This window comes from Protopterus annectens, chromosome 10.part0 (assembly GCF_019279795.1).
Source record: "Protopterus annectens isolate FY-2018-M chromosome 10.part0, PAN1.0, whole genome shotgun sequence".
Taxonomy (NCBI): Eukaryota; Metazoa; Chordata; order Ceratodontiformes; family Protopteridae; genus Protopterus; species Protopterus annectens.
The window spans coordinates 642,471,183-642,498,436 of record NC_056744.1 but is presented as its reverse complement, the minus strand read 5'-3'; the positions used below and the strand labels follow the sequence as shown (position 1 = coordinate 642,498,436).

Below are 27,254 nucleotides of genomic sequence, written 5' to 3'. Positions count from 1 at the left end.
GGGTTCTCATTTGGTACACAATAGTATAATCAATTCCGTTCTCTCACGTAAAGTAGAAAATGTTCTTATCAACACAGCAATAATCAGATATACAATATGTAATTTATCAGAGTTTTACCTTGGATAGCCCACATGTAAAAACAAAATTGACAACAAATAAGTCATAAAAAATACAACATTTTTAAAACAGTGAACCTATGTCAAAAAGCATGACACACAACTCCATTTTGGTCTGTAATGCTAACATACATTTTTTGTTCTAATATTTTGTATAATCAACTGTCTCACAGCTGTCTAAAGACCCTTACAAATCACTCATTTCAGCTTATGTCATCTTCTTGATTTTTCATATTTCTGTTCACTATGAGAAGATTCTCACTTCTAGTTAATATTACCTAACTATATCAGATATTGTTCCCCTTCATTTATTGTCATTCTTTAACTCTTCCTTTTAAGGAACCTTGAAGTTTACCCTTGCTAAATTGTGAAAAGTCAAATTAATTTAATGTTGAGACAGCTTCCACAGAAAGCTTTCACTTGTGTGTTTCAAGAGTAATCCAAGCCAACCGTATGCCAAGAATTTGAATAACTCAACCCCACCTACAGAGAAAAAAACTCCTGAATCGTTACAAACCTTTGCGTTTGTTTTAAAACCAAATTAAGTACTGAAACATCAACTTCATTTTCACTTAACAGACTTTACCACAATCTAGACTCACAAAGCCTTTGATCTACATTTCTGTTCTATCAAATGTGAAGTATTTACTACAACCAATACTATCCAATGCCCTCCTCTCCTTAGTCCACTGCCCATTTTTCTAACAATCATATTGCAGCTCAGAACTTCCAAAATATTTGACTTGAAATTAATGGATGGGTACTAAATAGAAGTGAGTATAGTTTGGATTTTAACAGTCACAAACTCTTGAATAGCCAATAATATAATGACTCACAGTTTGTCCCAATAACATTGACATACTGAATTATTTACTTCATTTCCTCTTCCTGAAATGTAACGCACAGTCAACCAAACTAGATATACAAAGACAGACAAAAAAGTGCGAAAAAATAATCATACCTTAGGACTGATGCTTTATAGTTATTCAAAGAGGAATTTTGCACTTCATATTCATATTTACACACATCCACATGCATATATATACACCCCCATAAACACTGCCCCATACACTAAACGGGGTAGTAAAAATTTACATTTCTTCAGAGCATTCCAATTTCCTGAATGCAGTAAGCAGATTCCAGTTTGTTCTGAATTTACATTCTTTCACTCTATTTTCCATATTTTCTTGAAGGGCTGGGCAAGGAAGTTGAAGCTATAGTGGGTTTGCTGAAAGTTGAGCCACAATCTGCCATGTAAGATTTTTTCATTGAAGCCCCCCCCCCCCCCCCAGTTTAATGGATTTTAAGGAGTGCTGGATACAGGAGGCAAAACAACTTTAAACCTTATTTCTCTGTACTTTTTGTACGACCCTGTTTGTCTGGTTTGTGCAGAGCAATCATTATATACAAATATACTGCAACTACTGTGGCTCTGCTCGACAGTGGCATAGGAAAATAATTTTCTTGGGTGGCAAAAGCCAGGGTACCTTTTCAGCTGGGCTTGTATAGGCCCCGGGGCCGATAGCCTATTACCTACCTATGAACTTAATTCCCTGCTCTTTTACCACAACTGTGTCAAGATCACTTCTTTCAGCTGGTAATTCTGAAACACAATTACAATAGATCTGGGAATATATTTACAGCATTTCCAGCATATGGTCTATGGGCAAAATATACCAGTACTTAGTTGTGATAGCCCAGTCCACCTGTCACTGCATATACTTAATGGCGTCATCACCTTCTAATTTCTCAGAAAAAGTCAAGAACTGAAAATTTTCATTCTGACTCAGTCTTCTAGCTCAGTAACCTTTTGAGCCAATTCCTCTTGGGCAACTCTCCACTCTGACATTTTTTTTCTTTCAATTCTCTTTCAAGCTATCAAAGCTTCAGATTTGACTATGTGTCAACGGTTTCTTCCACTAAATCTAACACTGTATTGTAACGACATTTTGTAAAGATTCACTAATCTTGGATTTCTCCATACATTTCATCAATTTGTTCACTCCATGTTATGCCCTGCTCTACTACTGCCATGTGGCCAGATTCCACTTGAAAGAATCACAGTCTGAAATTTGGAGAATCATCCAACCCTTTTTCCCCCCAATTCATTCCAGTAGAATTCAACCCACCAACGTCATTCTCAGAGAATTAAATCCTTTTCTTTCTGTAAATCATTGTTGTTTAAACTCAGGACATGGCTGAAAGGGTTCTTCAAAGCAGCCTTTCAGCTTTTAACAAATAAATGTAAATAAAACCGTGGCAAACAAAAAGCATGTTCTCAGGAAGAGAACCCAAAGGTAAAAACCCTTATCATAACTCACAATGAAGGACATATTTTAAGAGTATGCGAGATTGTCATCTTTATCCTCAATTTATGATGTCATTTTTATCCTCAGTTTATGACTGGGTGTGTAGGTTTCCTCATTTTTCAGCTGCCTTCTCAAGAATGATAGGTTGTGGCTCTGCCCCAAAATCTGGTATCTAATACTAAGCATTTGAAGTCCAACACAGGCACCTGTGATACCTACAGGAAGTGATGTATGAACCTTTGATTTCAGATACCACCCTCCTGGTTATCTATTCCGTAACAGAGAATGACTATTCCTGTTCAATTATTTGCACGGTGTATGCCTGGTCCCTTGGCATCCCCACCAAGACTGTTGGTAAGTAGTCTGAAAGGGTATAGGAGAAATGCTAACAATTCCTAGAGTCAAAAGCAACTGACTGCCAACAGTTAACTGGGATAAAAATTTGGTAACTACCCCCCCCCCACACACACATTTGTTAATTTTTGCAACAGTCTGAATCTATAACTTCTTTTCCCTAGAGAGGGATCAAAAAACACAGTCTTCCCTCAGTTTGAGTCTCTTAAAGCAGTTTGGCTATATGGAAGAGTACGAGAACTAGAGCTGGTTTTAGCTCCAGAGAATTGGTGGATAAAATGAACTTCAGGATCTGGCAAGAAGTGGCACCCATTTTGAACACAAAGTCCATGAGCTCCTATTGTTTGCATCTCAGAGTGTAACACAGTCCTGATTCTTTAGATTTGTGTTTCTCTGGAGACCTCCACTGAGTGTATAGGTCCTGCAACTTCCGAGAAGTCTTTTTCAAATGTCAAAAGGATATTCAACATACGCAAGACTAAGGATAGTGCTTTCTCCTCAAATTCAAAGGCACTGTCTTTACAAGGAACTGATGGCCATAACAGTACTTGTCCATTACTTTCTCAGATATCCTTAACCAAATTAGATAAACACACTTACTATAGAGTTCCTGTTGAGCAAAATAAAGCTTAAAATGACATGATGATACTACAAAGCTGTTTGGAGTAGTTTACTTCTGATGGCAAAACAGAAATTAAGCAAGTGTGCAGGTAACTTTCTTTCACAGCTGCTCTTTAATGGTCACAATGTGATAAACATTCCCTGTACTGTGAATCTGCATTAACTGTTGCAAAATCTGGTCACAAACTGACCACTTATGGCAGGACCACATTTGAACATATAAATCCTGTAGCCATGGTCTTAATGCACATAAACTAAGCCACTGAGTGAACAAATGACAAACTTGAGCATTGTACTGCAAACTAGGAGAAAGCCAAAGCACCATGACAGTCTCCTCTTCCAGTGTAAACTACAGTACAAGGTTGTTGTACACAGGTCTGCACTAACTTGTAGTCAGCAAACATTTCTGCATCTGCCATCTACGTTGAAGTAAAAATAACTATTTATACCATTAAAACAATGAAAAAAGCATTTAAAAATAAAGTCTAATTCTTGTGGAAAGAGAACATGGGTAAACTAAAAGAGTAAAACAAAAACATGCAAATTTAAGTAGGTAACCTACTTACTGCCTAGGGAAAATGATATTTCAAGAAAGACCTACCTATTTTGGTTGAACGCAATACTTCCTGGGATGGTATCTTCTTCTTCAGTAGTTGCAGCGCTTCTATTAAATTTTGCTTGGTTTGACCAGGAAGCTCCAGCACAGATTTGCATCTTTTTATATCTTCTATAACTACAACTCTCTGAATTCAGAAAAAAAATAATAAAATGAAATCAAACAAATGTTCATTAGACTAAACAGCAGGCTGAAACTTATTTTTTTTTTTTATTGTAGCTTCAGTAACTGCAACTTTCAAAATGACTTCTGACAGCAAAAAACACCACTACATATGGAAGATCACTGAAATTACTAGGCAGTGTACCAAAAAGAACTTTGGTCATGCTACACAAGAAATAACACAATAGTATACTAGACACCACTGATGACAAGAGAGAGCAGTAAAAAATAGCAATGAAGCAAAATTATGAAAAGCGGAGGTCATTTTTTTTTTTAACAAAAACAGCTATCTTTGGTAACATTAGGATTATTTCAGGTTTAATTTAGCCAAGAATTTTGGGTTTCTAATACCAATATTGGAATGGACTCATTCCTAGAGCTCATGAAGTTAGTATAGTTTCGGTCTCTAATATTAGCTATGACAGCTCTTCTCAGGACTCAGATTATGACCAGAATTGCCACTTTCTGTAATTTAAATATGCTACCAGTACATGTAACCTCTCCTGTTTAATTCTCGGCTGGAGTGCCTACTGTGTGGAGTCTGCATGTCCTCCCCGGTTGGAGTGCTTACTGTGTGGAGTCTGCATGTCCTCCCCGTGGTCAAGTGGCCTCCGAAAGACATGCGTGAATGGGTATGCCTTCGCTGAAGGTTGGGCGTCGGGCTGGCAACTCGGCACCATAAAAATCGACTGCCGATCATTAGCGGACCAGAGTTCTGCTGTGGCGACCCCTAACCGGGAAAAGCCGAAAAGACAAACAAACATGTAACCTAGTAGAAGTGCAACTGTAAATTATTTTATTAGTCCCGTTGCTCCTTCTACTAGTGGAACTGTCTGGGCACCCTTCCAACCAATTCCTCTCATTTCTGTCGGCAAATTATGATATTTTATGACTTTATATCTCTCTGTACATAAGACACTAATCAATGGGTGTAGCCAATAAGGAAAATATTTAGATCAACAGCTTCAAACACCGAAACTAAAAACACTGACCACACAAAATCAAAACAGAAAAAAAGCAAATGTATGCGGTTACTGACTTTTTAATAGTACTGAATGGCTGTAGTGCACTGCACAAGATTGTGGTACAAGAAAGACTGTATTTTTACTTTCCACACTGTAGTGTGACCTCCGAGTTAGTATATACAAGTAGCAAGGAGTGTGTGGGGTGCAGGGGGAAAAAATGTTTTTGGTTGTTTCAAATTGTTGTGTTTTGACCTTATTTTCAGCTTCAATGTTTAAAGCTGCCAAACTTCTGAATTTATTCCACTGACCAATGCTACTTTTTTCTCATGGACTACTACATTTGGTTTTCTTGCATCTATTTTTTTTTAACTGTCGGCAATGGACGATCACACATGAAACAAACCATCATTCTCTAAATGCTTTGTGGTTCATGTTTCCAATACTTCTAAGCTACGTCTATATTGTAATGTTTACACAATCCCCAATGAAACAGTCATGCTACCTTAATGTGCCTTTCTAGATTGTGTGCGTCTTTCACAATTGGTATGGAAGGTTATAGCAATGACAATGACTTTACTGTATTTAATATTTTAGTTTTAGGTGGTGCTGCGGTAGCGTTGTCGCCTCACAGTAAGACGCTGTCCCGTTTGATTCTCAGAGCGTCTTCTGTGTGGCGACATGTGTGAATGGGCGTTCCTTCGTTGAATGTTGTGCGTCAGGCCCGGCAAGTCGGCACGTAAAAATCTACTGCCAATCATTAGCGGACCGGAGTTCTGCTGTGGCGACCCATAACCAGGAAAAGCCGAAAGACACAACAACAACCATTTGTGTGATTTTTCTCATAGAAGTAGAGTTAAAATCTCTGAATTCTGTAGTAACGGATTTGGATTGCCATTTTCTTTTTATAATTCTTTATTCATTTACAACTGAAAATGGATTCCTTAAATAAATAAGCTATTAAATTTGCTAAAGCTCAGGTATTGTGTACTGTGTCCTAAATTATATGGATATTTAAAGGTAATGCCTAATAACACTAGGGATCTGTGCTCATGTCAAAATTTAGATGATTTGCTTACCATTATTAGTAGTAAATATAGACTTACTGATTATGACTGCAATTGTGCAATTGGCACAGCTTGGAGAACTGCTACAGATATTAATGACTGGACTGATGGGATAAATAATAAAACACATTTATAAAGGATGTGCCTATTGTCAGTAAAGATTACTCAATTACAATAAAACAAGACAACACAGATGACAACTTCAGAATTCTAGATACAAAGTATTCAGCAATTGGGTGATTCAGAGCACTACAGAAGAAAAAAAATAATAAGTGCAGAAGAAGTAACAAGAAGAAAAAAATGATCAATGTCTACAAAGCAAAGAGAATGCATACTAAAAAGGACAAAGCATTGTTACGCAACAGATTACAGGGAATGATGACACTATTCTATCAGAAAACCTTCAGTCAACAGAAAAAAAGGCACGATTTTTTTTCCCAAAAGAGAAGGAAGAAAGATAGGGAAAGGCAAGTTAAAAGGAAGAAATCAAAATTGAACTCAGAAGGACTGAAGAACATTACTATAAGGAAAACAGAGGTTGATAACATGGCTGCAGCTGTGGATGAGAACTATATGCTTACAAATGTAATAAGCAATGAAAACAGTGGGATTAACAAGATCAATGGTGAAGATCATCATTCCAACTGATAAAGAGAAATGACTAAATTACAAGTCGAGGATTCTTCAGATCTGGTCAGAAAGGATATTCTCGTAATTAGAGAGATTCAGTTAGAGGAACTGCTACTTACATTTGCAATGAACATCGATTAGGGTTATGCTTGCCAGGAGGAAAACTTTAAGGATGTGAGAAAGTTCTGTACTTCCTTACATTAAGGCTTTTGAAGATCTGTTTTTATTCATGTTGGCACAAATTATCTCATCCACTAGGACTATTTTACAGAGACAACATAGCTTATACAGATGTTGGGGTGTATTGTTCCAAATCACATTTAGAAAGGAGAGAGTCAGGGCATCCTGAATGAAAAGATTTTTTGGAGAAATGCCTACATCAAAAAATGCCCAGTTTTAAAAAAAATGGAAGTGTGTAGACATCTAAACCTAATTTTGGGCACACATATTTAGACAGGATGGTGTGTACTTGTCAAGATCATGTAAGCAAATTTTTCAGCAGATATCCTGCAATATTTAACCACAAGAAAGGATTTTTGCCAGGTCAAAAACAGTTCACAGACAGCAACATTTGATAAATCTGTGATAGTTGTTAATGCTAGGAACTCTAGTAATAAAGTTTTTTTTTTAATTGGAAAATCTCCTACATTCCCAAAAGTCTGATATTTGCAAAACATTTTAACAAAAAACACAGGTGGAGGTATTATAACAGGGATTCCTACGACTATTAAATGTTCAATGTTAACACCAATGCCCTAAACTGTGACAAACTCTGGAACATATAACAATTATTGGGAGTGTACAAACCAAAGTCAAGTGCTGATGACAAGAGAGGAATTCGTACATTTCTTGAATGCAACACAGAAGGGAAGAATAATAGTGGCTGGGGACTTAAACTTACCAGAAAATACTGTAGTAATATTGATTCAACAATAATAGTGCTGAACTAATACTAGACATTGTTTGTGTTCCAAAAAATTATAGCTACTTTGTCAAGTTTTACTGCTGTTTATAAACAGTGATCAGAGGGTTAAAGGTTAAATTGCTGCTAGATAATTCTGCCAAACTGGAATCTACACCAATGCACAGAAGATTAATAACAGGTAATATGGAAGCAGAACAGTCACTATATAAAATTTGAGTGATGCACTCAGTGGAAAATCGCAGAAGGAATGTGGCTAGTTTTAAAAACATACATAAAAGTTTAACAATCAGGCTGTAGGCATACATCAGGATTTATTTATATTATTAAGAACAAAAAATATAAGAAATGGTAAAAAAGGTTGAACTATAACTTTGAATATGGAAATAAGATGGACAGAAATTAAAACAGTGCAAGATCAGATAAAGAAAAATTTGATGAAAATTTATATAAAAAATTGAGTAAAACATTTTATAGATATATAAAATATGGTAGGAGCAAAGACATACAAATTGATAAATTATAGAATCAACATACAGTTTATTCTCCGACACAATACATTATAGACAGATTGTTTTCCTAGTAACATCCAGGTAACCTCAGATAATAAAACAAAATTAGGTTTTACTGAAAAAGAATTATGCAAACTGGCCTCAAACAAAGCACAGGGAGGACAGTGAATTAGTAATAATGATATACGAACCTACAGCATGAACTCACAGTACTGTTATACTGATATTCACTAGGGTATATAAATATGGGGAGATTCCTCAAGACTGGAGATGTATACTTGTTAAACCTATTTTTAAGGGAAAGGGAAGTAGGACAAACCCGGAGTAATACAGACTGACAGGTTTACTTTCTTGTTGGGGAGAAATAAAGGAGAAGATAATATTGTAGAAATTATTGTAAGAATGGGAAAGGCTGGGACTTGAAACCATGTACCAGCATGTGTAGATTGAAAATAGATTTATTACCACCAACTTAACTTCAGCATTTGATAGGGTCATACACAAAACACTGATCGATAAATTAAAACTAGGTAACAGAAGCAGTTGGAGGAGAGAAGCCTCCAACTGCTTATAGTGGGAAACTAAAATTATACAGAGACATTACATTTTGTTGAGGAGACTATAGTTTCCAATACTGTATTGGGTAACCTGGAACTGTGAGATTAATAAAGTTAAATTTAGTTTTCTTCTACATCTAGCTTCAAGAAAGTATCACATCTGGTGTCGGAAGCAGGTGGAAACGGTGTTGTTTTGTAGCAAATAAATGAATCACTAAGAATATTCTGCAAAGAGTGCTTACCATTTTGCTAACAAAGAAAAGATTTGAGGTTTTCCTTAGATTAAAAAAAATACCATTTGTATTGCAGATAACCAATTAGTAAATAAAGCTCAAGAAGTGTAACTAAAAGCTAAGCAACTTTTACAGGAATCCGAAGTTCAATGCCATTTTGTTTTCTGGTAAACTAAATCTATTTAATTGCACTAAATTCTAAGCTTGAGCGAGTGAACTGCAATAACTTGGCAAGTCAGCTATGTTTGTGGAACCAAAGTAAATCAGAGAAACTTACTAAAACTCCAGTTCAGACATGAAAGGCTAAAGACCAAGATTCAATTAATTTACAGGAGTAAATTAAACTTCTGGCCAGTACAGTACACTGACTCCCAAAGTACACCACCCTTAAAGAAGCTGCCCAAGGAAGACAATCTAGAATCCTTCTGTTAAAGTGTATGATATACAACAGAACTGGAACACAACTGAATGGGCCAAACCCCTCTCCTCACAGCTGACTTAAAATGCTTTAGATGCATACAAGGAAATGGTACAGATTACTTGACCTATGGGGGGAAAAAAAAAAGAGAGAAGAATGTTTGTCTAGAACAAGTGTTACCAATGAAATGCAAGCTATTACACTTCACATTTGGACTTTCAATGCCAGTAAGATGGAAAGACCTCAAATACATGACCTTGCATACACTGGTTAGAGCTGGATACTAACGCTACAGTATGAATAACAAAATTGCTGACTTTTGATAGATTTACATACATATACCACTTGTATTAAAAATGAAGTGCTGTAAGTGGTATATTAAAGTTCTCAAAAATTCAGATAAACTCATTACTGTAGTTGAATGCTCTGTACCAAATACTCGTTCTGAAACTAAAACGTGTACATAAACTTAATTAATAAGCAGCACTGTCTTTGAAACTCCGTGCATCTATTACCGAGCTAACCGTTACAGCTGTGGCATTAAGGGATATGTAGCTAGAACATTTATCAGTAAAGGGAACAGTATTACTGCTGGGAAAGTGCAAACGTATGAAATAAATGTTAAAGAAAAGAAAATGCACACAGAATATGGCAAGCTACATGCTAAATATACAGAATCTGTACCACATTACTGTGCAAGGACTAAAATAGTGAAATGTGTGATAAATTTTAGTAGGCAATAAACTGCAATATTTACTGCACTCTGGTAGCTTGTTTACTTTAGTTAACTGCACCTGTGTCTGCTGATATAAAACCTTAAGTATAACGCAGAGGTATTTGTGTTACTGGAGACCAAACACAATAACCCAATACATCTATAGAATCTCATACCATTTTAATAGTGTAATATTCTGTAGCATTTGTAACTGAATTAACATACAATGTTATTATTGGTAAAGATTTTTAAAAATTTAAAAATATGCAGAAGTTACTGAATACAGAAATATTCAAATGACTTGCACTAAAAAAGACTACCCTAACAGAAAACAAACCAACCAGCCAAGTGTAGTCTTGCCTCAGACTATGGGGAAGCTGTGCTGAGACTGAGCTGTGCTTGTGACAGACACTTGAAAATGCCAGAGGAGAACAAAGGAAGAGTTAGTATAAAGGCTGATAACAGAGCTGCCATACAGATATAGGTAAACTATAAAAAGAGCTGCATGAGTTATCGGAATCCTGAAATAAGAACATACCAGAACACTCTATGCAGTAACATAGTCAAAGCACTGAACAAAACACAACAGAAGGTACTCAGCTGAGCAAAAAATCACAGTGACTAGCATAAAAATGTAGGAACAATGCTAGCCTGTACCACTGGCATTGAGAAATAAAGTACGGACTATGGCCTAGGTGACCCCAGACAGATTAGTAGCAGCTGAGGTGCTTCACTGCACAGGCAGGAGAGGATGAGCATTCCCATAGTGGAGGAAGGGAGTGCATGTGCCTGGGGACACATGCAAGTTAGGCTGGACTTCCCTGGTACAGAGCCAGAAACAGTGACACTAATGCCCCTTGTGGGTTGGTGGTGCATCCTGCTGATGTTAAATCCTTGCAGAAGTGAGTGTCTGTGCAGTACAACTGCTGACTACACACTTCACCCATGGGCTGCCACTGGGCAAATGCAGGGCTAGGGCTTAAATAAAGAGCCACCCCAGTAGTTGTCTTAATGATGGCCCCTTCCAGCTGACCCTTACAGCAAAAAAAAAAAGGGGGGGGGGAAGGGACTATGTATGTGAGAATTTGTTTAGAGCTATCATATTCAAAGGAAAAAAAATGTAAGAAAGAATTTACATTGGTGTACCTCCGAGGGGAAGCGGAACCTTTAATTTCAAAGCAAGTGAGCAAGAATGCACCAAATATAGCAGTCTAAAATGAACCCATATTAAATTCAAAAAAGCTCAATGGGAATATGATACTTTTGTAAGAACACTGGAGACTACAGCAGAAACAGTGGGAAATGATAAAGAACAAGTTGAAGTTGCTTCTTACTCTTATTTTGAATCAATAATCTTACATAGGGGGGAATAAGAATAAAGTAATTGTACTAGAGGTATTAATAGCAAGACTTGCAGGACGTTAGTTATGAAGTGTGTACTTAGAGGCTATTTGAGAAAGAATAAAGACCAATAAAGACCAGAGTGCAAGCCAGATTTTACTGGTCAGGAATTATAAAAGAAAAAAATCTTAATTCTATGCAGAATGAAAGAAAACCGATCTGTAACAAGTGATGTACCCCAAGGATCGGTCTTTGGGCCTCAACTGTTTAGGATATACTTTTCTGAAGTGCAAGCCAAAACCAGTGGTCTGTGGCTGACCAAGTCTGCAGGTGACTGCAAGCTGGGCGTCGTCTTAAATTTCCTTAGTGATGTGAACATCCTCCAAGAGGGGCTTACCCAAACGAATGACTGGTGCCAGAAGCACGGCCTCAAACTGAATGCCAAGAAAGGCACCATTATCCCCTTTGGGGAAAATGTCATCCCCACTAATTATCACATTAATAAATGTACTAAGCATGCAAATCAGTCGTGACGGACTTGGGCACCCAGGTTGACAGCAACCTGACTTTTGACCACCATCGTTGCCTCCGTTGTACGGAAGGCTTTCTACATGGCCCACCTTATAAATAAGGGTATTTCATCTAGGAACAAGGAGGTCATAACATCCCCATACTCCTCCCTTATCAGACCCATTATCGAGTGCAATGTCCCCTTTGGCATGTACCTTGCCAAGCACATGCAGCAGCTGGAGTCTCCACCGAGGTTCCTAACCAGGAAAATCCAGGGTCTCAAACACCTACCCTAAACAGATAGGCTAAAAGCCCTGTCCCTCTACTCAGTCTCATACAGACTGCTCAGAGGTGACCTGTGTCTGGCATACAAGGCCATTTCAGATCCAGCCTTGATGGAGTTGCTGCATATCCATAAGACAAACTCCACTCACACAACCCGCACCCAAAGCCTTAACCTGGTCTGTGACATTAATAGAACTTTAGATTTGTCCCCCAAAGATGCCCCCATCTGTGGAATAGACTCTCTCTCCATGTCAAGCAGAGTACCTCTCTAGCCGTCTTTAAGAGGAACCTGAAAGACTGGATGGGAAACAGAAAATATACCCCTGGGATCCCACCTGTATCCCTGCTGGACAGGGGAAACAGGTGCTGACTGAGGGAACATGGGTGAAATTCTTGGCTAGACTTAGGGCCTCTGGGGGTCAATAGCCTAGTATCATCCTATCAACCTATGCAATATGGATCCATGAATCTTTTGATTCTAATGCCTACTGCAGCTTACCATTCGAATGCTTTTCTATAGATATTGTTGTGCCATTGGCAAAATTAACCAGTGGGTATCAACATATTTTGGTCACAATACACTACACCACAAAATTTTCAAAAACTTTAGCATTATGCAAGGCTAATGCCAAGTCCATTGCCAGGGAATTGGTGGTTTAATTCCCTACAATGGATATCTATAAAGTACTTACTGACTGGGCACACACTATCAAGGGTTATGCAGAAATTGTGATCATCTTTTCAGGTTAAGCAGTTTAAAACATCAGTTTACCACCCACAGACTGATGGTTTAAGACAGTTTTGAGATTCATGTTAAAAAATAAATAAAATAATTGGAGCAATAGTTATAGTTACTGCTACTATATGGTAGGCTAAAGCACCATGAAAAAGTGCCATAGAACACTACAATAATTTACAAGAAAGAATTACAAGTGGTGACGCCCATCGTGAAAGAAAACCTATTAAGAGCTTAGGAAATGCAGACAAAAAAAGTGTGTATAACAGGGACATAAAAAGAGATAATTAAAATCAGGAGGCAAAGTCTTGTTATTGCACCATCAGCAGAAAATGGCAAGGTTCGTGAAATCCTGGAAAAGTCAACTGAGGTAGGTTATAACATGAAGCAGCTTAGAAAGGAAAACCAGACCAAATATAGTGCATCAATGTACTGAAAGAATGGAAAGTAGCTGAATCATCAGCAGGAAGTCACAGCACTGTGGTATGAAAACTGCATTCAAGAAAGGAGTCCATCCCTACTGCTCAGACAGGACAGTCTTATGAACACAGAAATGGTGCTAAGAAATAAAGTATTTCTCCCTAGAAAAACAAATCTACAGAACAAACTATAGAAACAACTTCCCCGCACAAAGTAAGGTATGCACTAATCCTTACGGTGTGTCCAAGGCACCATAAAAAGGGAGTACACCAAGATACTAAAAGCAGTTTTTCAGAAGTGTCAAAACTAAATAGCCAAAAGTAGATGCTGAAAATGAAATCCGGTGTATTCTAATGTAAAAAAAAAAACACTCCCTGCAAGCCTCTCCACCAGTTAAGGAGACACAGTCCCATATCACAGCATTGCAAGCTATAGGTCCCCTTCTATGACCCAGGACACCCATACTGCATACCTAAATGTGCTGGAGGACACACAAAGTTACACCCCCTCTACAAAAAATATCAGTCACTGGCAGAGTCCTTCAGGGTTCAGAGATGTTGCTGCTCCTTTTTGGCATCCACTTTTCAGACGTTAAAGCTAACATCAAAGACCACTGGTTGACCAAGTTTGCAGATGACTGCTAGCTCAGTGCAGTTACAGAATCTCCCAAGAACATTAATATTCTCCAAGAGGGCTTGTTGCAAACTAATTGACATCAAAGCCATGATCTAAAACTGAATGCCAGAAAATGTACAATAATATCTTTCAGAAAGATGGCCACCCTAGAGAAATCCCATAGACAATACACCCCTAACAGTTGATCCATTGGTCGAGATCTTGGGAACATATGTGGACAGTGACTTGGCATTTGACTATCATGTGTTTATTGTTGTAAGAAAATTATTCTCAACTGTACAACTTATAAGCAAAGCTGAGGTCCAGGAAAGTCATTCTCCTCATGTATTCAGCCCTCATTAGATGCTCCCTTCAGTATGTACCTGGCAAGGCATATGCAACAACTGAACACCAACAGAGGTTCCTCACAAAAAAAGAATACATGGCATTAACCACATGGAATACACAGACCACCTTAAAATTTATCTTTGTACTCAGTCTCCGAAAGACATCTAGGAGGCAATCTAAGCCTGGCTTACAAGGCTTCATTTGATCCAGTACTGATGAACAAGCTGCACATCCACAGCATTAGAAATACCTGATGGACCTAAACCTCATTTTCAACATAAAACAGAACATATTGTGGGGACAGGTACCCCTCTCAGAAGACCACCTCTAATCTGAAAGAGGCTTCACATCCATGTGAAGCAGAGTTCAACCCCTAATACTATTTAAATGCATGAGCCAACTGATGGGGAAATCAGAAATTGACCCCTGGATTGGTCATTATGCCCCTTGTGGGACAGAGGCAGCTTGTAAATGCTGTGCCACCTAAACCCAGCTAGTTGCTCTTAGGTACTCAAGATTTACAAATGGGAAAACATGGCTAGGCAAAGAAATCCTAGTGGCTTTAGTCTCATAACCACCTACAAATGAGCAAGGCCAATCAACTGTGACCTCCCTTGAAAGGAAGGTTGCCTTCTTCTAGGAAATCACCACCTAATGAAACAAGTAGTGCTCAGTAAGCTTAATTTCCATTCCCATGCTTTAATGTTAATCACATGACCTGATCATACATGCTTGTGTTTGATCTGGTCCTTACAAGACGCTCAAACAAGAGCTACTGAAACAGAAAACAGAAATACACAGTTGAATGACAAAACATAGTATATATACTGTTAAAAGCTGCATAAAATTTCAAACTGTTTTCCCAGGAAGAATGCTGAAATGTGTAAAATATGAAAAGCTATATAAAACATTGAAGATTTTTCCAGTAAAGTAGTAGCTAAAACAAAATGTTTAAAGTAAACCTGTAACTTGTTTAATGCAGTAAAGGTGAAACAACAGCAATGACTACTTGAAAACCTGTACAAAAACTATTTTTTTGAAAGAAATTAAAAAGTTTTCAAAAAGATCTGGAGCTTTTTCAAGTAGTAAGCTTTTGCTCTTCCTCAGAGTGCACAATGGACTGTGGAAGAAAGACACTTGCTCAAAGTCAGTGAGTTCATGCCCATGGATTTTGGCCTGCAGTTTTCTGCAGCTGATAAGTGGACAAAACTGTATTATAGCTTTCCCTGGATTTTATACTTAATTAGTGGCAGTGTTGCAATCACCCAGCTGTTAGTAATTTTATTCCATCAATCTGTTCAAAAAAAGTTTCAGTTGGTATGTGCAAATGTATTTGCAAACTGTACTGCACATCTTCTTTAAAAATAATTACATTATTTTATCTCAAAAGTTTGCAGCTGGCAGACTACCAATACATAAGGGTAACTACGTTAAACTGATGAATTACAGCTCCTACTTTCTGCCTTTTGTTCAAAGGGTGTTTGATACAGCTACCATATGTTAATAGTACAGTTGGCACGTTTTAAGAGTTTACAGTAACCATGACCTTGCTGTGCCCGAGTTGTCAGGCAACACCATAAAAGCAAGATAGGAATGTGGTACTGAAGGTGTTGTGAGAACAGGAGGTACTGTCAGCCACGCCAGGAGAAGCAGGACAGTGGACGTGTAACATATGCCAGTACAGCTACCTGGAGTTTTGTAAAGAATTATAGGTCATCTGTGTATCAAACTGATTTGTACAGATGCTCGTGTGTTTAAAAATGTATTTATAAAGTTGCTTGTGTTAAAATGTATCACCAGTGTGCCCTGCTGGAAAGAAAAGAAATGGGCGCATTTTATTGTAACCAAATTAAATGTACATATTGTAACAAGGAATACTGGTAGAGAGGAGGTTAATCCCAATCCACCAGACTTTGAGAAATACTGGGCCTAGGCCTTAAAGATGGTATCTCACAGTTTTGAATGAAGCCAGAGACGCAATGTCTGCAAGAAGTATGGCTTAGCAGCTCTGCAAGAGTAGGAGTAGAAGTGTTAAAATTGTTTTGTGACTTACAGGAGCAGCAGCAGATCGGAGCAAAGCTCTATTTGTGTGCATGATATCATGCAAGTGGCAAAATCGTAGCAGCTTCTAGTGATGGGGGATAGTGCAGAAAACACAGTCAGATAACCAGATGTGTGTGATGTTATTCTGTAAGCCAGATATAATATTTAGATATCTGCTCTCAGTATTCTGCATTCTGTATTGGATCTGACAATAAGGACCACTCCCCCCACATCATCTTGCCTTGCTCTATTCAGTAATTAGATCAGCAATTCTCTGGATCAGTCAGAAAAATATAGGGAGAATAGTTCATAGGTGTGTACTAAGCCAATGGCCCTGGAGCCTTTACAAGCCTAGCCCATAGGATTACCCTGGCATCATGCCACCCGACCTTAATTCCCAGTGCCTCAGTCGAGTAAAGCCACTGGAGTGATCCCTGGTGTGACTTTTCTATTTCCCATCCACACATCAAGATTTCTCTTTAAGAGGGCCAGTGAGGTGCTATGCTCGACATGTATGGGAAGTCTATTCCATAGCATGGGCAGTCTCTGGGTTATGAACTGTCCCTACAGCATGTTTTGTTGATTGTGGTAATGAGGTTGAGATCTCTAGAGCGTGTGGTGCGGAGGGATTGGGATTTTTTTAGATGTAGCATTTCTAACAGAGCTGGGTCAGACATAGCTTTGTAAGTCAAGCAGAGATCGCCACTAAGCAGGCGATATAAGAAAGAGAATAGTTGGAGTTTTTTTTTTGTCTGTCCATATAGGACAAATGTTTAAGGCCTATGATCCTCTTTGTGAGGTACTTTTGCGGCCTCTCCAGTTTTTGCAGGTTTTTAAGTGAGGTACATGCCAAATGGGGCACTGTACTCAATGAATGGCCTAATGAGGGAAGAGTAGAGGAAGACAATGTCTTCTTTCTTCCTGGATGCAAAACCCTTAATAATGAGATGTGCCACATAGGACTTTCTGACCACAGTGGCAATGTGGTGGTCAAAACAGAGGTTGCTGTCAACCTGTGTTCCCAGATCTCTTATAACACCTTCTGTGTTCACCGGACCCCCCCCCCAAGGGGATGACAACACTTAGTTTTTCTGCAACTGTCCCTCTCTTTCCAGCAGTGTTATTGTCAATATACCCTGTGACTGAAACTCTGGTGTTTACTCTAACTAGATATTTAGTATTTTCATTTTCTTTTTATTATTTATTTATTATTAAACATATTTAAACTTCTCATTGTGGCTGGTCCCTTTAGAACAATATTTAAGTTCTGAGAGTACTTCAATACATTTGGTGATAACTCTGACCACTACTGAAAACCTTGCTGTTTGGTCAACATTCCCATTTGTATTGATATTAAATTTCACACAGTACAATTGGATACCCTTTTAAGGGCCTTATAGTAACTGACTGGTGGCAGTGAATCTACCTTACAGTCTTGGCAAAGTTGGTAGAGCTGGTAATCCTTGTCAGCCTTTCCCAGGTGTGTGTGTGTGTATAAATTAAATCTCAAAGGATGTGTGTCTCAGCTACTTGGGGCAGGAACACTAAGCACGGGTTACACAGTACCAGTAGGGAGCCTTATTGGGGACCTGGGGAAAGACAGAGAGAAATCCAGAGCCTGGGTTGTGTGTTCCCTGTGTGCTTTTAGGGGAAATTGTATGCAGACAGGTTTGCATCTGGAAACTGTTCTGTTACCAAAAGGTGTGAAAACAATGTACATATATAGAAATTGCATTGCACAGCAGCTTTTTATTTTATTTTCTGTGTGTGTGTATATATATATGTATATGTATGTACACACACACAAAGTGTAACTTACGAAAGGGGCACAAATGATCCATGGAAAGTGATCAAAGAAAAGATTACTACTGTATGTGAATCACAGGGATTCCCATATACTTGCTTAACCAAGGAGAAGTTGACAGCCACATTGCAAGAAGTTGCCATTCAGTTGAGTACACCAAATCGGGAGGTTGTTGTAGGTATTAAACATGTGGTAAAAGGGCAACTCAGTACTTGCCTAGATATCTCAAAACAACAACTTAAACTGCAGAAGTTGAAGTTAAGAGACCAAACCCGAATTGGAGCAACAGTTATAAAAAGTTAATGGTCTTCCCTTGAAGGGCTTAAGAGCAGGGAGAAACCAGCAAGTCTGGATTTTAGCCACAGCTGTCAAGACACTAGGCTTCCTCTGAACAACAAAGACAGACATGCATAGCTCTTAGTCCCCCTTTTGTAGATTTGAGGGGAGATTGCCAAGGAGGGTCCAGATTCTCAAGGGCAGAGAATGTACAGTGGGATCAGGAGTTAAGGTACATGAAATGGATCCTGAAGCTTCGAAGGTTAGAGGGGGAGGTAGCACAGCAGCTGTAGTCCCAAGGGGATACCATCAAACACTTCTGGCCACAGCCAAGGATAGTCTATTTGCATAAAGTGCACAAAAGAAAGTCATAAGCTTTATTTATCAAGCAATGTTAAGAAATTAAGAAGGTACTCCAAGACATGTAATTTATTTATTGGCGATATTGTAGTGGAGGGCCTCACCAGATGTGCAGTAGCAAGTCCCGCCCCAAAACCCACCCTCGTGATGTGTCATTCATGAATATACATTCCCTCCGAATGTTCAACCAAAGAAAAAGTGCATCGACATGTAATATGAAAGTAAATATAACTGTAAACTGTTACCAACATCTGTAACTGACATGTTTTATTGCACTATAATATATACTATAATCAGCAAAGAAACGAAACCGTCAAAACACATGTCATCAGGCTTTTTACTGTGTAGCATTATAGTTCTCTTTGTCAGAGTCAGAATGCGATGGTTCACTTTCCCAATTAATGCCCAAACGGACTCTTTTTTTGGTGCAGGTGTCACAGCAGACTCTTCCTTAATATCACTGGCAGGACCTTTACTAAGAACAGCTTCCTGGGCGACACTGAATTAACTGTTTGTGTACATTTAATATTTTCATATCATGTACGCATGAGCAAATTAAATATGCAGACCGGGTTGTCACTCAATTTGCGACACACCCACTTATGCACGAAACGAACTGGTGAGGCCCTCAACTACGATATCACCTTATTTATTGCCATTTGTTAACCTGAATAAGAGTCAAAACCCTTTTTCAGAGGAGGCCCACGCAGAAAAGTTGCGAGGCTATGTAACGTATCATCATGGAACTTATAAACAAAGACATTGGCAACCTTCAAACACTGGACCCCACCCAGTTTGGGTTTGTGAAGGGCCAATCTTGTCTCCTGAACCTGACTGACTTCTTTGAATCAGTCTCCAGAGCCATGGATAAGGGTAAGGTGGTCCACACAGCCTATCTAGACCTTGCCAAGGCCTTTGACACCATCCCCCACTCTGGAATCATAGATAAACTTACTAAGTTGGGCATTAATCTCTATGTCACCCAATGGGTTGCTAAATGGCTTACTGATAGAACCCACACTGTAAAAGTAGCCAACTCCAAATCCAGCTCCAGACAAGTGACAAGTGGAGTACCTCAGGGTTCAGTCCTGGGGCCGCTCTTGTTTGGCATCTACTTCTCTGAAGTACAGGTCAACACTAAGGGACTCTGGCTAACAAAGCTTGCAGATGACTGCAAACTGGGAGCCATTACTGAATCCCCAAATGATGTGGATACTCTAAAAAAGGGCCTTACAGAAACAGATGCTTGGTGCCAGAGCCATGGGCTCAAGCTCAATGCCAAGAAATGTATTGTTATCCCCTTTGGGAAAAAACATGTATCCATGAATTACCATATAGGTGGCAGTACACTAAACACAGAAAATGTGATGAGACTTAGGGACACAGGTGGACAGTGGTCTCACCTTCGATAACCACATCGCCACAACAGTCAGGAAATCCTTCTATGTGGCACATCTCATCACGAAGGACTTTTCATCCAGAAAAAAGGAGGTCATTGTCCCACTGTACTCATCCCTCATTAGACCCATTATAGAATACAACGCCCCATTTGGTATGTACCTCTCAAGACATCTGCAACAACTGGAAAGGCCTCAGAAATACCCCACTAAAAGAATCACAGGCCTAAAGCAGATGCCCTACACTGACCGCCTTAAAAAACTCCAGCTATACTCTGTCGCATATAGTCTACTCAGAGGCGATCTCTGCTTAACATACAAGGCCATGTCAAACCCAGAGCTGTTGGACATGCTACACTTAAAGAAATCCCAATCCCTCAGAGCTACACGCTCCAGGGATCTAAACCTTGTCATCACAATAAACAAAACATGCTGGAGGGATAGGTTCCTGACCCAGAGACTCCCCAGACTCTGGAATAGATTGCCCATACATGTCAAGCAGAGTGCCTCTTTGGACCTCTTCAAGAGGAACCTTGAAGACTGGATGGGAGAAAGGAAATTCACCCCAGGGATCACGTCAGTCACCCTGCTAGACAGGGGTTCAGGAAAGTAAATAATGTGGGAAGAAATAGCCAGGGAATTGTTATGGCTAGGCTTGTATAGGCCCTAGGGCTGATAGCCTAGTACCAACCTATGAATCATGGAACTTATAAACAATGACATTGGTAATCTCCAAATTCTGGACGCTACCCAGTTGGGGTTTGTAAAAGACAGATCATGTCTCCTAAACCGGATAGACTTCTTTGAAGGCGTCACCAAAGCCATTGATGAGGGTAAGGTGGTTCACACAGCCTATCTAGATCTCGCCAAGGCTTTCAACACAATCCCCCACCATGGAATTATAGGTAAACTCACTAAACTAGGTATAAATCCCTATGTCATAAGATGGGCTGCCAACTGGCTCACTGACAGAACCCACACTGTGAAAGTAGCAGACTCTAAATCCAACTTTAAATCCAGTGACAAGTGGAGTACCACAGGGTTCAGTCTTAGGCCCTCTCCTGTTGGGTATCTACTTCTCTGAAGTACAAGCTAACACAGAAGTTCTTTGGCTAACAAAGTTTGCAGAGGACTGCAAACTAGGAGCCATAATCAAAACTCCTAACAATGTGGACATCCTAAAAAATGGCCTCACTGAGACAGATGCCTGGTGTCAAAGCCATGGCCTCAAGCTCATTGCCAAAAAGTACATTGGCATCCCTTTTGGTAAAAACTCTATACCCATGTCCCACAGAAATAAGCACAGAGGAGGAGGAGAACACACATCTGGCACAGATATCCTCAAAAAAGCAAACAGAGAGATTGAAAACATGGTGCAGATGACTGCAAAAGTTAATAGTTGAAGCTACAAAAATGCACAGCCATACCCTTGGGAAAAAGTTAAGCGAGGAAAACTGGTGGCAGAACCTTGGCAAAGTTAAGCAAAATGCAAAACCAATATCACCCTTGGAAAACAAGGTTACACCCTAGCTACACACAGGCAGGGTTCTGAGGTTGCTGGTTGTATCAGGGGATCTACTCTACATTTGACAATTAACGTCTCCGTTACCTTAATAAGATTAGGAAGACCCTCTACATTGCCCACCCTGAAGGACATCACATTCATGACCAGGTCATCGTCCCCTCATAGGATGCTCATCAGGCGAATGACAGTACAATGCCCCGATGGATGTATCTGACCGACACCTGCAGCAACTGGAAAGACTAAAGTTCCTCACCAAAAGGATAAAAGGGTCTCAAAAAGTATGTCTATGCTGCTGCCCGACTGAAGGAACTTCAGCTCAATCATGCATACAGTGGCTCAGTGTTCTTACTTTTGACAGGTTGGCAGTGTGCTAACGACTCAAGCTACATACAACACCTGATCATGAAGGATTCACGCCACCCTGATGTGAAGATGTTGTTCCCCTGTACTCTTCACTCATTGTTCCCTTGTCACTTACATCAGACCATTAGGGGGTACAATGCCCCATTCAATGCAGCATTCACCGACATCTGCAGCAGTGAAGAAACTGAGTAAAGGGACTCAAAAATACTGTCATCTCAAAGATAAGCATCACGAAACCAGAGCTCAGAAACTCCAGCTCTATTCAGTTTCCGTCTGCTCGGTGGCATACTTTGACATACAGGCCATGTCAACGGGAATTAATGGTGCTCCACAAACCAAATCAAAATCACAAAAAGCCTAGAGGCAAGGACTTAAGTAGCAGGACGGATATAAATGGGAGACGTGCTGGACTAGAATTATCACTCCACAGACTCCTATGCTGTGGAATCCCTAAATGGCCATGTCGAGGCCCAGAGCCTTACCTACAGCTCTCTTCAAGAAATCTTGAAATCTTGACCTGTGGGATGGGGAATCGTGGGTTATCCGAGGAATCATCTCTGTGTGTCACTTGCACAACAGAGAAGGCACAGTATTTTAGGCACAGAGGGGTTTAAGGGCCACCGTAGAGAAAACTTCAGGCCTGAGCTTGCATAAATGCGAACCAGCGAACAGCGAAATATAAAACAAATAGCGAAACCAACCATGTCCTTGGGAGTGATGAATCACCTTCTACCTCAAAATCCTCAGAACCCTAAGAACGGAGACTTAAACCTGAAAACCTAGTTATTAGGTTATTATGGAGGAGGGCTGGATTAGACCCAGAGACTCCCTAACACAAAATCTAAATCCCGGTACATGTGGTGCTGCCTCCTTAGCTTTGGTTCAGAGAAATCTTGATCAATGGATGGGAGATCGCAGATATACCCCAAGGGATTATCTCAATGTCACTGCTTGACAGAGGCACAGCAAAATAATGGGCAAGTATCCTCTCAAACCAAAAGGGTGGCGAAAGCCCTAAAACTCTCTATTTCTTAAGTGATGCTATGGTGAGATAGCCTAGTATGAACCTATGTACTACCACATACGCGGTAGTCTACTTAACAAAAAGTACAAAATCTATAACCAACGAGAGCAATACCACTGCTCTTCTTAACAGGGCTGACAAATGCTTGGGGGAAAAAACTCGCTCCCCCATAACATCATGCATGCTATGAAAGACCAGAGCTCTAAACTTCCTGCTTCCAGAATTAAGTCCAAAGCTAGAAACGGACACACAAATCCCCCACACTGTGGCATTTTCTTAATGCTGCTTCAAATTCTAACAAATTAAGACCTCGATTTGCTTGATCCAGTAGAAACTGCAAGGATTATTTGAGGACTGCAATTCCCCCAACACACGTATTTCAGAAAGAAAAAACAAACTTCTGAACCAGTAAAAACGCACGATTGCTGATCCCATGCATACAAGAGTATCGATGTGAAAATTATACTAACTTTGTAAGTTAAAATTACCAAAGCAGCGCATTATAGTCCTTCAAACATTACCTTTAAAGATTCTATAGTAACTTGCTTATAAACTTTTCCTTTCTTGTCTATGCTTTTAGCCATGTTGTCCACAATCGCAGCATAAGACCAAACAAAACCCACATTCATTCAAAATTTCTTAAGGTATACATAACGCACACGTGACCCTAGTCACCAACAGGAAGCTTCTCCGGTTTGAGACATACCGCGAGACTTTCAACAGTCCTCGTTGGAACTTCGTGTGATGTAATTTGTATACACTTAAATGCGGAAGAGCTTGAACTTAAATATTGTACTAGAGGAAAAGTGTCGTTAAATTTAATTAAGATGGATGTTTTGTGGTCCCAAGTTGTGGTATTGGTGCTTATCAGTTGGTGCTTTTCAGGAACATATATGCTATCAAATGATTCATTTGATGTGGTTTTTGGAGATATGACACCTTGTCATAAAGGTTGTCGAATGACATACTCTTTGCATACGTACCCCAAGGTAGGCTGTTTGGTTTAGTTTTGTTAATCTATTGATTTCTATGGCTTTTATTTTGATTTTAAGAAGGAACGCCACCGTAGCGGACGTTATTCGTCTTGGGGAAGTAGAGTGAATGAACTGTGTTAATTTGTTATTTAAACTATGCCCTGCGTTTCGAATGTATAATACATTTCAAACTTGGTTCAGTATAGCTAGGATCGTAGTATGTCTTGCAGCTTAAATTTACATAGAATTTAGTGTTCGGTGATGTTTCTCCAAATGTGTATGCCGAGTTGTTTTTCCACGTGCTAGCTCAGTATTTATTTGTGTAATTAAGGAGGTAAAAGCAAAATGCGCATATTGAACTGGGGTACTTGGCATTGTTTTCATACTTTTGATGGTTGACTATATGAGGTTAGGCAAAGAAGATGGTCGGGAGGTGATTGTTTATATGTTAGGACACACCATCCTACTTTGTGTAGATGAATAGGTGTGATAAGGTACAAAGTTAAGCACTTTCATGAAGGGAATTACCCATGGAGCGAACAGAATAAAAATAGATCCTGGGAATGCGACCAGCCGTGGACCGAATCGTACTGTGCAGTCTGAGGACTCCGGAATTACCCATGGAGCGAACAGAATAAAAATAGATCCTGGGAATGCGACCAGCCGTGGACCGAATCGTACTGTGCAGTCTGTGGACTCCATAGATCCTGAAGTGCGACAACCGTGGACAGATCGACACTGTGCAGTCTGAGGACTCCTGAACAGTGCTATGCTGAAGTACTTTATCCAGCAATGTGGATTCTGGAGATGTAGATCCTATTCTGCAGTTATATGGGGTCTTGTATTGCCTTGTGAAATATTATGCTAATTTAAGGTATTTCTTAGGAGAAGACCATCAAACTTCTGTGGTGTGTATTATAAAATGCTGAACAGCAGGGTAACAAAGTGGTTGCCATTGAATTTAAGCAAATTCTCTGAAAGTTGCAAATATGCAACCTTGAGAAGAGCATACTTTTATCATTGGGGGTGGATAAGTGATGTGGAACTAAACTACTTGATTGGGAAAAATGGAGTATAGATTGTAGGTAGATGAAAATGTTCTAAGAGTTGGTACAAGGAAATATTTCATTGCGAAAAGTATGGTGAATTTTTGGGCAATAAATGGGTTGGCTTTGAGAAGGTAATACATAACCAGCTGACAACAAATTGGATGAGTCAGCGCACCTGACAAAACTCTGGGTGATGGCAGACATTGTTCTGCGAGGTGCTTTCCACCTCACTCACCTTACTTTTAAATACTAACTTCAAAGTTGCACAGCTACAGGAAACAGTGAAACACTCTGTAAGGGTAAAAAATGGATTGCACTGTAATAATGACAAACATTCTGGACTTGTTTACCCCAGGGAGTCACAGTCCAGAAGATCATATTCATCAGCTACTTTTTATGGAGTGGTAGATATAGCCATGAAAGTTCCAAATAGAGTAGTGGAGTTTAGATTTCTGTTGATAGAACAGCTGGAAATGTTCAGTTTAACACTGTGATGGAATTGGTGAGCAAGATCTTCTTCCATCACCATCAGTGTTTGTGTACTGTAAAATTACCTTTTTGGTATCTGATTTGAGTAGTGTATATTTCAAATGTCATTATCTTTAAATAGGTGGACAGCCAGCTTTACAGTGTTACCACTAGATATCCCTGTGCTCACTCTGTTAAATTTGTATTTATTTATTTATTTTATTTTACATTTGTTTACTGGGAAAGTCAGACTGGGTTAGTCTCCCATTTTCAGTGGAGGCCCAGGGACAAAGTCTCCCATTTTCAGTGGAGGCCCAGGGACAAAAGCTCCACTTACAGAAAAACATTAAACAATGAAAAGTTCTAGATACAGAGAAATACTGACAATGTGCTTAGACATGATATATCAAACTTACTATAATTGGGATTAGAAAGAGTAACTCTACAAGTATAATTACAAGTCTTGTACAAACAATGCCTTTTTTTGCAACAATTGTAAGTAGTATATAAGGTAAGGAAGAAGAGAAGCAGTTTAGGTGGATAATAGTAGGGAATTGTTAATGGGTAGGGCTTTTAATAGTTTTAGAAAGAAGAGTGAAACAGAGCAATTTCGCGGCTGTTTTGGTGTAATTTTTTAAAGGAACACTAGGTCTCGGGAGGGAGTTCTGTATCTAGATGTCTAACAAGAGGTGTTACGTAAGCAGAGCCATGAGTTAGTTAGGTGATTTCTAAGTAGCTTTTTGAATTGTATAGTATTTGTTATGGATTTGATGGAGTTGGGTAGTGCATTCCAGACTTTTGATACATGACTTGAGTATAGTGTTTCCCCTGCAGTGTTAGTAGCCCTGGTTACTTGTAGCAAGGACCTGTTGGTGGAGAGTAGTGTCTGGTTGGTTCTTGGAGTAGGGTACTGTTACGTTTTGGGTAGATGGTGTTTTGTTGGTTTGGTGGAGTATTTTATGTGCCTTTGTCAATTGCTTATAGGACATTAACTGAGGTAATTCTAACCAGGATAGTTCTTTTAGTGTTAGGCAGTTGTGTGTTCTATGTGGTGAATCTGTGGTAAATTTTGCAATCATGTTGTAGCATATTTCAAGCTTTTCTAGGTCTGTTGCCTTCAGGTTAATAAGTATTGGAGAGGCATAGAGGAGTGTTGATAGGAGGTGGGTTCTAGCAATAGCTACCCTAGTACTATTGGTTAGGAATTTTTTGTTCCGATATAGGGTACACAATTTTTTGTGAACTTTCTTTATTGTTTGTGATATGTGTCTGCTAAATCTCGTGTTGTTGTTAGTTACTACTCCAAACAGTTTTGTTTGGGATTCTGGTAAGATAACTGTGTTTGTCTTTGGCTGTGACAGAAAATGTGTGTGTGGGGGGTCTATTGCTCTGATTGGGTGGAAGATCATAAGTTTGGTTTTGCTAGGGTTAAGAATGAGCTGAGAGTTATGATTCGATTGCAGTGAAGGATTTGTGTGTTATGCCTTGGAGTTGTTGTAGGGTAGGGGCAATGCATATTAT

General features: G+C 39.3%; 1 protein-coding gene across 1 annotated transcript in view; it reads right to left on the bottom strand.

Annotated features, from left to right (window-relative positions):
* Positions 1 to 23,917, bottom strand: part of TCEANC2 (transcription elongation factor A N-terminal and central domain containing 2) — a 106,206-nt gene extending 82,289 nt beyond the window's left edge. The window contains exons 1-2 of the mRNA XM_044085484.1: positions 23,764 to 23,917; positions 4,003 to 4,144 (exon numbers count right to left, since the gene is read on the bottom strand). Coding sequence (XP_043941419.1) covers positions 4,003 to 4,144; positions 23,764 to 23,871 — 250 coding nt within the window. The 5' untranslated portion in view covers positions 23,872 to 23,917. The remainder of the gene's footprint in view (positions 1 to 4,002; positions 4,145 to 23,763) is intronic.
* Positions 23,918 to 27,254: the final 3,337 nt, after the last annotated feature.